Consider the following 13,254-nt stretch of genomic DNA (forward strand, 5'->3'; position numbering starts at 1 on the left):
TTGTGAAGGAGATAGAATTATGATCGCCATCCCCGAGATGCTCTCCCACCAAGAGATCCGACACCTGTCCTGGTTCATTAGCCAGCACCAGGTCAAGTACAGCCTCTGCTCTCATAGGCTTAGCGACGTGCTGTGTCAGGAAACCCTCCTGAACACACCTAGCAAACTCTTCCCCATCCAAACCCCTTACCCTAGGGATACTCCAGTCGATGTTTGGGAAATTAAAGTCTCCCATCACGACAACTCTGTTATTACTACATCTCTCTAGGATTTGTTTCCCTATCTGCACCTCAACTTCCCTGTCACTATTGGGCAGTCTACAGAAAACACCCAGCAAAGTTATCAATCCCTTGCTGTTCCTAATTCCACCCACAGAGACTCCGTAGACAGTCCCTCCACGGCATCCACCTTCTCTGCAGCCATGACACTATCCCTGATCAACAGTGCCACTCTGCCACCTGTTTTAGAACATAGAACATTACAGCGCAGAACAGGCCCTTTGGCCCACGATGTTGCGCCGACCAGTTAAAAAACAATGACCCTCTAACCTAAGCCAATCCTTTTCCATCCATAAACCTATCCACGGATCCCTTAAACGCCCCCAAACTAGGCGCATTTACAACTGCAGCAGGCAGGGCATTCCAATCCCTCACCACCCTCTGGGTAAAGAACCTACCCCTGACATCCGTCCTATAACTACCCCCCCTTAATTTAAAGCTATGTCCCCTTGTGCTAGCTTTCTCCATCCGAGGAAAAAGACTATCACTGTCCACCCTATCCAAACCTCTGATCATCTTATATGTTTCAATAAGGTCCTCTCGCAGCCGCCTTCTTTCTAATGAAAACAACCTCAAATCCCTCAGTCTCTCCTCACAGGACCTCCCCTCCATTTCAGGCAACATCCTGGTAAACCTCCTCTGCACCCTCTCCAAAGCCTCCACATCCTTCCTATAATGTGGGGACCAGAACTGCACACAATACTCCAAGTGCGGACGCACCAGAGTTTTGTACAGTTGCAACATGACGCTGCGCCTCTTAAATTCAATCCCCCTACCAATAAACGCCAAGACACCGTATGCCTTCCTAACAACCCTATCTACTTGATTCCCAACTTTCAGGGATCTATGTACACATACACCTAGATCCCTCTGTTCATCCACACTATTCAGAGTCCTACCGTTAGCCCTATACTCTACACATCCATTATTCCTACCAAAGTGAATTACCTCACACTTTTCTGCATTAAACTCCATCCTCCACCTCTCGGCCCAGCTCTGCAACTTGACCAAGTCTCCCTGTAGACTAAGACACCCTTCCTCACAATCTACCGAACCTCCAACTTTGGTGTCATCAGCAAATTTACTAATCCACCCAACTATACCCTCATCCAGATCATTTATAAAAATTACAAACAGCAGTGGCCCCAAAACAGATCCCTGAGGCACACCACTCGTAACTGAACTCCATGTCGAATACTTACCATCAACCACTACCCTTTGTCTCCTATCCGCCAGCCAATTCCTAATCCAATTTCCTAAATCACCCTCAATTCCATACATCTGCAATTTCTGCAGAAGGCTTCCATGGTGAACCTTATCAAACGCCTTACTAAAGTCCATATATACCACGTCAACTGCCTTATCCCCATCCACCTCTTTGGTCACTTTCTCAAAAAACTCAATAAGGTTAGTAAGGCACGACCTACCCTCCACAAAACCATGCTGACTATCTCTAATCATTTCATTACTCTCCAAATAACTATAAATCCTATCCCTAATAATTTTTTCTAAAACCTTACCCACAACAGAAGTAAGACTCACTGGTCTATAATTCCCGGGGAAGTCTCTGTTCCCCTTCTTAAACAATGGGACAACATTCGCTATCCTCCAATCTTCTGGCACTATACCGGTGACCAACGACGACCTGAAGATCAGAGCCAGAGGCTCTGCAATCTCCTCCCTTGCCTCCCAGAGAATCCTAGGGTAAATCCCGTCCGGCCCAGGGGACTTATCTATTTTCAAACCCTCAAGAATAACTAGCACATCCTCCTTGTCAACTGCAATACTGTCCAGTTTACAACCCTGTAACCCAGTGTTCTCCACAGCTACATTTATGTCCCCCTGCGTGAACACCGAAGAGAAATATTGGTTCAATGCCTCTCCAATCTCTTCCGGTTCCACACATAAATTCCCACTGCTGTTTCTAACTGGCCCTAATCTTGTCCTAACCAACCTTTTGTTCTTAACATATCTATAGAACGCCTTAGGATTCTCCTTAATCCTATCAGCCAAAGTCTTCTCATGTCCTCTTTTAGCCCTTCTTAACTCTCTCTTTAACTCCCTCCTAGCCAATCTAAAGCTCTCTAGTGCACTATCTGAGCCCTCAAGTCTCATCCGGACATAGGCCTCCTTTTTCTTTTTAACCAGCGAATCAACTTTCCTAGTGCACCACAGTTCCCTAGCTCGACCAATACCTCCCTGCCTGACAGGGACATACATATCAAGGACTCGCAGTAGCTGCTCCTTGAAAAAACTCCACATTTCGGACATTCCGAGACCCTGTAGTCTCCTAGTCCAACCTATGCTTCCTAATTCTCTCCTAATAGCCTCATAATTACCCTTCCCCCAGCTAAAACTACTGACCCGAGGTTCCTGCCTATCCCTTTCCATCACTAAGGTGAACGTAACCGAATTGTGGTCACTATCATCAAAATGCACACCAACTTCCAAGTCTAGCACCTGGTCCGGCTCATTTCCCAGCACCAAATCCAATATAGCCTCACCTCTAGTTGGCCTGTCAACATACTGAGTCAAGAAACCCTCCTGCACGCTTTGTACAAAAACTGACCCCTCTAAGGAGTTAGAGCTATAGCTATTCCAATCAATATTAGTAAAGTTAAAGTCCCCCATAACAATTACCCTATTACTTTCACTCCTATCCAGGATCGTCTCCGCAATCCTTTCCTCAACCTCTCTAGAACTTTCAGGAGGTCTATAAAAGACTCCCAACAGGGTGACCTCTCCTCTCCTATTTCTAACCTCAGCCCATACTACCTCAACAGACAAGTCCTCATCAAACTTCCTCTCTGACACCGTGATACAATCCTTGACTAATAATGCTACCCCTCCCCCACTTCTACCTCCTTCTCTACTCTGACTGAAGCATTTGAACCCTGGAACCTGCAACAACCATTCCTGACCCTGCTCTATCCATGTCTCTGAAATGGCCACAACATCAAAGTCCCAGGTACTGATCCACACTGCAAGTTCATCCACTTTATTGCAAATACTCCTCGCATTAAAGTATACACATTTCAAACCCTGCTCCACTTCACCCCCACGATGCCGTGCATTGCAGTGCCCATCTGTGTCCCCGTCACTTTCACCCCTGCTACTCAAGACCCCACCCCCCCTCTGAATCAGTTTAAACCCTCCTGCATAGCCTTAGCAAATTTTCCCCCCAAGATACTGGTTCCCCTCTGATTCAGGTGTAGACCATCACTCCTGTAGAGGTCCCACCTTCCCCAGAATGAGCCCCAATTGCTCAAGAACCTGAACCCCTCCCTCCTGCACCATTCCCTCAGCCACGAGTTCAAACTTTCCCTCTCCCTGTTCCGCTCTACACTATCCCGTGGCACAGGCAAGAGTCCCGAGATAACCACCCTGTCCGACTTGGCCTTAAGTTTCCACCCCAACTCCATAGATTTCTGCTTAATATCCCCTTCCCTTAACCTCCCTATGTCATGCGTCCCCACATGAACTATGACTTGGGGTTGATCCCCCTCACCCTTAAGAGTCCTAAACACCCTCTCTGAAACATCCCGGACCCCAGCCCCTGGGAGGCAACACACCAGCCCTGAGTCCCTACCATTACTTCTGACTCTCCTATCCGTCCCCCTAACTGTGGAGTCCCCAATCACTTGGCCCAATCTTTTACAACCCCTAACCACCTGAGCCTTCACAACAGGCTCACCTCCAGAGACCTGCTCCCTTTGGCAATCTCCAGTTGATACCTCCTCAACTGTAGCCTCCAGGACAGAAAACCTATTTTGGAGGGGAACAGCCCCAGGGGATTGTCCCTCCAATTGCTTCTTTCCCCTCTTCCTGGCAGTTACCCAAGACTCATTTCTAGGAGTGACTATCTCCTTGTAATTCCTATCTATGTCTGCCTCAGCCTCCCGAATTATCCGGAGTTCCTCCAATTCCAACTCCAGCTCCTTAACACGCTTCTCTAGAAGCTGCAAGTGTACACACTTCCTACAGGTAAAATCATAAGAACATAAGAAATAGGAGCAGGAGTAGGCCAACTAGCCCTTCGAGCCTGCCCCGCCATTCAATAAGATCATGGCTGATCTGTCGTGGCTCAGTTCCACATTCCCGCCCTCTCCCCATAACCCTTAATCCCCTCTCTCATCAAAAACCCATCAACCCGCGTCTTAAAAATATTTAGCGAGGCAGCCTCCACCACTTCAACGGGCAGAGAATTCCAGAGATTCACCACCCTTTGAGTGAAGAAGTTCCTCCTCAACTCTGTTCTAAACCGCCCCCCCTTTATCTTGAGGCTATGCCCCCTCATCCTACTATCCTTTCTGAGCGGGAAGAGTCTCTCCACCTCTATCCTATCCATCCCATTCATCATCTTATACGTCTCAATGAGATCTCCCCTCATTCTTCTAAACTCTAACGAGTACAAGCCTAATCTATTCAGCCTCTCCTCATAGCTCAACCTCCTCAACTCTGGCATCAGCCTAGTAAACCTCCTCTGCACTCCCTCCAAGGCCAAAATATCCTTGCGTAAGTACGGCGCCCAAAACTGCACACAGTACTCCAGCTGCGGCCTCACCAATGCCCTATACAGCCGCAGCAAGACCTCCCTACTTTTATATTCAATCCCCCTCGCGATGAAGGCCAGCATCCCATTCGCCTTCCTGACCACCTGCTGCACCTGCAAGCTGGGTTTTTGCGGCTCATGCACAAGGACCCCGAGGTCCCTCTGCACCATCGCCTGCTGCAGTTTTTCTCCACCTAAGTAATAATCCTTCCTACCATTATTCCTACCAAAGTGGACCACCTCACACTTACCAACATTAAATTCCATTTGCCATTTCCTGGCCCATTCGCCCAGCCTATCTAGATCCTTCTGCAGACTCTCCAGCATTTGGCCCATATCCCTCTATATCCACCATACCCATATAAATATCTAAGCGCTTTTTAAAAGATAAAATTGTACCCGCCTCTACAACTACCTCTGGCAGCTTGTTCCAGACACTCACCACCAGACGTTAGAAGAGATTATTTTTCAGCGTCATCTGGACTGCATGCATCTTTTGAATGCCTTTTTAAATTAAATTGTCTGATGTGGATGTCACTGGTTAGATCAGCATTGCCCATCCCTCATTGTCCTTGGGAAGATAGCTGCTTTCTTGAACAGTTGTAGTCTGTGTAGTGTAGGTACACCCATAGTGCTGTTCGGGAGGGAGCTCCAGGTTTTTGAACCAGCAATACTGAAGATTTCCAAAGTCAGGATGGTAAGTGTTTGGAGAGGGACCTACAGGTGGTGGTGGTCCCAGATATCTGCTACTCTTGTCCTTCTCAATGGTAGTGGTCACGGGTTTGGGAGATGCTGCCTAAGGAACTTTGGTGAGTTCTTGCAGTATATCATGAAGATGGTGCTCCAGGCTGCCATTGCTCATTGGTGATGGAGGGATTGAAGGTTTGTGGAAAGGGATAACAATCAACTGGTTTGCTTTGTCCTGGATGGTGTCAAGCTTCTTGTGTGTTGTTGAAGCTGCACCCAGCTGGGAGCAGTTTAGCATTTAGCAAAAAATGACCAAGAGATTGATTAAGAAGGGGAAAATACAGTACAAAAGTAAGCTTGCAGGGAACATAAAGACTGACACTAAGAGTTTCTATAGATTCGTGAAGAGAAAGAGGATAGTAAAGACAAATGTAGGTCCCCTAGAGACAGAAATGGGGGAATGTATAATAGGCGACAAAGAAATAGCTGAGCAACTGAATACACACTTTGGTTCTGTCTTCACAAAAAGAATGATGTGGATATGCCGGTGTTGGACTAGTGAGTGTACTATCAAATAAATCGGTTGGACTAAAACCTGGTGTTGTCAGACTTTTTACTGTGTTTACAAGACATAAATCAGATACCAGAAATGTTGCAGAAGGCAAGATATAGTGTCAGGGAAGAACTGAGGAAGATCAATATTAGTAGAGAAATGGTGCTGGGAAAACTGAAGGAATTGAAGATGGTTAAATCCACAGGCTCTGATAATCGACATCCTAGAGTACTTAAGAAAGTGGCTCTAGAAATTATGGATGCATTGGTGGTCATCCAGGCAAGTGGGGCATATTCCATCACACTCTTGACTTGCGACTTGTAGATGATGGACAGGCTTTAGGGAGTCAGGAGGTGAGTTACTTACAACTTACGAAAGCTAGGATTCCTAGCTTTTGACCAGCTCTTGTTGCCACAGTATTGATGTCGCTAGTCCAGTTCAGTTTCCAGGCTGTTGATAGCGGGGGATTCAGCGGTGATAATGCCATTGAATGTCAAAGGGCAATGGTTAGATATCTCTTGTTAGAGTTGGTCATTGCCTGGCATTTTTGTGGCACATATGTTAATTAGAATCTATAGAATGCTGACAGTGCAGACAGAGGCCATTCAACCCATCAGGTCTGCATCAACTCTCCAACACAGCATCATACCCAGGCCGACCTCCACTCTCTTCAGCTGGTAGTTTGAAGATCCTGGTGCCATATTTAAAAAGCAATTCAGCACACTCCTTTTGACATTGTTAAAAGTGATAGATGAATTGAATCAGATTAAATTCAGTATTACCAGGTGGAGTATTTGCTGATCCTGTACTTTCACTGGAATTGATATTATTAGATATACCGAAGCATTGTAAGGGTTGTCCATGGTGACCTGTGGCAGGAACAGACAAATTTAGATTTTATTGAAGAAAGGCAATTAATATCCTGGCAATATTGAGAATACATAGTTATTGTATTAATTCTTGTTCACCAGTTAAGAGAAAACACAACAACACGTTTATTCATAGGTGGGATTGTTGTCAGTGCAGCCTCAATGGGCCGAATGGCCACCTTCTGCACTGTAGGAATTCTATGTAACCAAGCTGACTGACAGGAATCATGGTTTGTCTTCTGGCTGCTTTGGCTGGCTTCTACCCTCCCCTGCAGAGTTGGAAACATGAGGTTCAGTCTAGTTCTGACTCAATGGCTCATTAACAATTCTGCCAGTGGGATTCCTGTTGTTGTATGTGAAGTAGTTTTATAGCCAAAAAGGAATCGTGAGATTTTGGTCTCCAAAGTCCCCCCGACTGCCTCTTAAAGCAAGACTTAAAGGTTTGGATGGGTCATCCAGCCAGTCCATTTGATGCTGGGTGATAAGGTGCAGTCCTAATATGCTTATACCATTGAGGACAGTGAAGTTCTGAAACTCAGCATTTGTGAATGTTGTTCCATTATCAGACATATGACTTCTGGTATTCCACGTATGGAAAAACACTGGTGCAATTTTGCAGCTGTAGCATGTGATGTCAGAGACTTCACCTCAAACTCTTCCAACCATTTTGAATGTGCATCAACAAGGAGCAAAAACATTGTGTCCATGAATGGACCAACATAATCAATGTGGACCCGTACCCATTGCCAGCCAAGCCATTCCCAAGGGTGCAGTGGAGTTGCAGCAGGCAACCTTTGTTGCAACAGGCTCTCAATGTCAGCATTAATGTCAACCCACCAGGCATAACACCTGGCAAGCATCTTCATCTTAGATATACCCAGATGGGCACTGCACAATTCAACTGCCAGCAACCCCATTCCTGATACAGGGACAACTAATCTTGCTCCCCAAAGCATGATGCCACCTTGATAATTCAACTAATCTTTTTGTATAAAAAAAGTTTCATCGCTTCTGAAGCTGGCTTATTAGCCCAATCCATCAGTATCCTATACCTCGCTTTGGACAGCAGTGGATTCCACTGGTCCAGTATTGATCTGTTTCATGTCTAAGAAATTCAATGCCATGACAATTTCCCACAATGCTCTTGCACAGGTAGTTAACTGAGTGCATCTGCCATTCACAGTACATGTTCCAGTCAGTGGTTGGAGGTATATTTGTAGGTGGAGAAGATGAAGCCCATCACTGAAGTCTTGCCAATTTGATTAAAAAGACACTGAAGTAATTTGTGATCAGAAACAAAGGATTACACCCCATGGAAGACAAGGCCAAAGCCATAAAGGAGTTTTAACAGAGCAAAGCTATTGTTGCATGAAGTGTTTTTATCGTAAGTAAGTAGGTGGGTTGATTGAATGAATCCCTTTCCACACTTGCAGCAGGTGAACAGTCTCTTTCTCTGTGAACAGAAACAATTGTAAAGTGCCTACCATACAAATACAGGTGGAATTTCTTGACACCAAAAATTAATTGATAATTCTACTTTCTCAATTTGCGAGTAATCTTTTTCAGCTTCTGAGAGGGTTCTTGAGACATACGTTATTGGCATTTCAGGTCCATTGTCCATCTCATGGGACAAAATGGTGCCAACGACATGTGGAGAAGCATTGCAGGTTAATACCAATTTCTTAGACAGGTCAAAATGTACAAATTTTGAATAATGCATCAAAGCTTTACTCTGTTAAAAGTTTCTTTCTGGAGCATCTTCCAAAACTAACACTGATGCTTCTTTAGCAGCTTATGCCAGGGGTCAATAGCGTCAACAAATTCTGTAAAATATGTTAAGAGTAATTCATCATTTGTAAAAATGACTTGAGCTTTGGTGTGTTTTTGGGGACCGGTGCCTCCTTTATGGCTTTGGCCTTGTCTTCCATAGGTGTAATCCTTGTGCATCTACACAGTACCCCAGGTAGGCTAGCTCAGTGTCTTGAAAAGTACATTTCTCCTTAATGAGGCAAACTACAGCCTCTTGGAATCCCTTTAGCACCTCCACTAAGTTAGCTAGGTGCTTGGCTTCTGTTGATCAAGTTATAAGAACATCATCAAGGTACCATCATCAAGGTACACTACAGCTTGTCGCAGTCCTTACAGCAGACTATGCATTTTCCTCTTGAAAGTAGATCAGGCTGACAACTAGAACAAACCTTTGTGCGTTTATCATGATATAACCTCAGGAAGCGTTGTCTAATTTAAGAGTTTTGAGGTGGTGACCAGGTGTGTAGATGAGGGCAATGCAGTTTATGCAGTTTAAATGAATTTCAGCAAGGCCTTTGATAAGATCCCACATGGGAGACTTGTAGAGTCATAGTCATCGAGTCATAGAGGTTTACAGCATGGAAACAAGGCCTTCAGTGCAACTTGTCCTTGTTGCCCTTTTTTTTAAACCTCTAAGCTAATCCCAATTGCCCACATTTGGCTCATATCCCTCTATACCCATCTTACTCTGAATCTATCAAGAAAGAAATAGCGAGACATCTGGATATAAATTGTCCCATTGATGCAGCATGAATTCATGAAGGGCAGGTCATGTTTGACTAAGTTGGTGGAATTCTTTGAGAATACTACACATGCAGTGGACAATGGGGAACCTGTGGATGTGGTAGAACATAGAACATAGAACATTATAGCGCAGTACAGGCCCTTCGGCCCTCAATGTTGCGCCGACCAGTGGAACCAATCCAATGACCCTCTAACCTAAACTATTCCAATGTTATCCATATGCCTATCCACTGACCATTTGAATGCCCTTAAAGTTGGCGAGTCCACAACTGCTGCAGGCAGGGCATTCCATGCCCTTACTACCCTCTGAGTAAAGAACCTACCTCTGACATCCGTCCTATAATTACCACCCCTTAATTTAAAGCTATGTCCCCTTGTGTTAGCCATCACCATCCGAGGTAAAAGGCTCTCACTGTCCACCCTATCCAATCCTTTGATCATCTTGTATGCAAAGACGGTGAATTTCCAGAAGACATTTGACAAGGTGCCGCACCAAAGACTGCTACATAAGATAAAGGTGCACAGTGTTACGGGTAATGTATTAGCATGGATAGATAACTGGTTAACTAACAGAAAGCAAAGAGCGGGGGTAAATGGGTGTTTTTCTGGTTGGCGATCAGTGACTAGTGATGTGCCTCAGGGATCAGTGTTGGAATTGCAATTGTTTACGATTTACATAGATGATTTGGAGTTGGGGACCATGTGTAGTGTGTCAAAATTCCTAGATGACACTAAGATGGTAATTAAGAAGGAAAATGGAATTTTGTCCTTCATTGCTAGAGGGATGGAGTTTAAAAACAGCAAGGTCATGTTGTAGCTGTATAAGGTGCTGGTGAGGCCACATTTGGAGTACTGTGCACAGTTTTGGTCTCCTTACTTGAGAAAGGATATAGTGGCACTGTAAGGGGTCTAGGGGAGATTCACTAGCTTAATTCTGGAGTTGAGAGGGTTGGCTTATGTGGAGAGACTGAGTAGACTGGGGCTATATTCATTGGAATTCAGAGGAATGAGGGGAGATCTTATAGAAACATATAAAATTATGAAAGGAATAGATAAGATAGAAGCAGGGAAATTAGAACTCGGGGCTAGCCTCAAAATAAGTGGAAGCAGATTTAGGACTGAGTTGAGGAGGAACTTCTTCACACAAAGGGATGTGAATCTGTGGAATTCCCCGCCCAGTGAAGCAGTTGAGGCTTCCTCATTGAATGTTTTTAAGGCAAGGATAGATAAATTTTTGAACAGTAAAAGAATTAAGAGTTATGGTGAGCAGGGGGTAAGTGGAGCTGAGTCCACAAAAAGATCAGCCATGATCTTATTGAATGGTGGAGTAGGCTTAAGGGGCCAGATGGCCTACTCTTGTTCTTAGTTCTTATGTTCTTATTACCCATGTAACTGTCTAAATGCTTTTTAAAAGTCAAAATTGTACATGCCTCTACTACTACCTCTGGCAGCTTGCTCCAGACAGTCACCACCCTCTGCGTGAGTAAAGGTAAATACACACTGGGTACCGGATAATTGGATAAAATGGATTCAAAATTGGCTCAGTTGTAGGAGATGGAGATGTCAGGGGTGAGTTTTTCACTTAGAGGGTGGTGAGTGAGTGGAATCAGCTGCTGTCGGTGGTGGTAGAGGCGAACTCGTTGGGGCCTTTTAAGAGACTTCTGGATGAATACATGGGATTTAATGGGATTGAGGGTTATAGATTGGCCTGGTAGGTAGGGATATGATCGGCGCAACTTGTGGGCCGAAGGGCCTGTTTGTGCTGTAGTGTTCTATGTTCTATGTAGGAGACAGAGGGGGATGACAGAAGCCTGCTTTAGTGACTGGAGATCAGAGTCCAGTGGCGTACCACAGAGATCTGTATTGGGCCCCCTTTCATTCATCATTTACAGAAACAACATTGATGACTATGTGGGGGTAGGATTAGTAAGTTTGCGATGACACAAAGACTGGCCGGATGGTTAACAGTGAGGTGGAGTGTCTTGGGATACAATTAGATATGGTCAAATAGGTAGAAAAGTGGCAGATGGAATTTAACCCTGAAAAGTGAGGTGATACACTTTGGAAGGAATAATCTGACAAGGAAGTATTTAATGGACGGCATGAAGTCAGGAGTTCTGTGGAACAAAGGGACCTTAGAATGTTTGGCCATAGATCTCTGAAAGCAGAATGGTATGTTAGTAGGGTAGTGAAAATGGCATATGGGACACTTGTTTTTATCAATCGAGGCATAGATTACAAAAGCAGGGAAGTCATGTTGGAGTTATATAGAACTATGGTGAGGCCACAGCTACAGCACTGAGTGCAGTTCTGGTTGCCACATTATCAGAAGGATGTGATTGCACTAGAGGGGGTGCAGAGGAGATTCACCAGGATGCTGCCGGGGATGGAACATTTAAGTTATAAAGAGAGGTTGGATAGGCTTGAATTGTTTTTATTGGAGCAGAGAAGGCTGAGGGGTGACCTGATTGAGGTGTACAAGATTATGGGAGACATGGACAGAGTGGATAAGGAGCTGTCCTTCCTCATGTCCCCTCTACAACTTCTGCCACTTATGTTGAACTTATGCCCGTTGGTTCTAGAATTCTCCAGCGAGAGAAACAATTTTATCCTGTCCATTCTATCACTTTCTCTCATAATTTTGTACACTTCCATCAAGTCAGCCCTCAGTCAGCCCTCAGCCTTCAGTGTTCCAAGGAAAATAACTCCAGATATCCAATCTCTCCTTATAGCTAAACTTTTCTAGCCCTGACAACATGCATTGCACTATCTCCGGAGCAATTATGCGGTGACCAGAGTTGCACACAATACTCCAATTGTGGCCTCACCTGTGTTTTATGCAATTCCAAAATATGTGCGACTCCTATCCAGTTTTGCATAAGACTGACCTTTGGCCAGTTTTGCTTACAGGTCTTCAACTGCTGGGATTAGATATTTGTCTAACTTGGCAGTCTGATTAACTGTTAATTTGTAGTCCCCACAAATGCAGGTAGTCCCACCTGGCTTCAACATGAGGCTCTGGAAGCTGCCCATTCCACAACCTGAACTGGTTGGATAATGCCCAATTCTTCCCAGCTCTTTAATTCAGCATCCACCTTTTCTCACAGGTCACCTCTGGATTCACAGATTTTCGCCGGCAGACTTTTTATCTTGTCTAACTAGTCACTGAAGATACTATCATGGATCTTCATCATGCAATGCTCCTTCCAGCACTTGGGAGATCTTAGTCCATTTTAACTTATTTCCTTAAGCCAATCATGACCCAGAAGGCTTTGTCCTTGGCCTGACACTATTATTACTGGAAGCTGAGTAGCCCAGAGAGTGCAGGTACTTGTTGTGGATAATTTCTTCTGTGTAAGTTGTTAACTTTGCTGCAGTACTTTTCAAATTCAATGGCTGGGTTCCTTCTCTCAACATATGTTGACCTATCACCATAGCAGAGGCCTTGGTGTCTACTTTCATTTTAAGAGACTTTCCATTTACCAGGAGCATTACAGCATTGCGAGCTGTCTTGCCCACTTTCATATTAAACAGGGAGCGTCACTGGTGCTAGCTTCTGCCACATTTTACACTTGTGACACTGTACTTAATTGACTACTAGGTAGACTTGATTTTGCACCAATGCCTGTGATAGAAAAAAAAAGCATTCAATCTCTTTATAAGTGCAGGATTCAGGGGATGGGAGCCCTCACAATGGTAGATTCTGCTTCAATCTTTGTTTATTGATTTTCTCTTCTAAATTTTCTTGTTTTATTTATGGCT

At 44.6% G+C, this 13,254-nt stretch overlaps 1 protein-coding gene across 1 annotated transcript in view; it reads right to left on the minus strand.

Annotated features, from left to right (window-relative positions):
• Nucleotides 1-13,254, minus strand: part of LOC145357476 (integrin alpha-E-like) — a 453,795-nt gene that overhangs the window by 54,757 nt on the left and 385,784 nt on the right. The window contains exon 32 of the mRNA XM_080210848.1: nucleotides 6,853-6,939. Within this exon, the coding sequence (XP_080066974.1) occupies nucleotides 6,853-6,939 (87 nt within the window). The remainder of the gene's footprint in view (nucleotides 1-6,852; nucleotides 6,940-13,254) is intronic.

This window comes from Carcharhinus amblyrhynchos, chromosome 23, assembly GCF_965287045.1.
Source record: "Carcharhinus amblyrhynchos chromosome 23, sCarAmb.v2.hapA, whole genome shotgun sequence".
Taxonomy (NCBI): domain Eukaryota; kingdom Metazoa; phylum Chordata; class Chondrichthyes; order Carcharhiniformes; family Carcharhinidae; genus Carcharhinus; species Carcharhinus amblyrhynchos.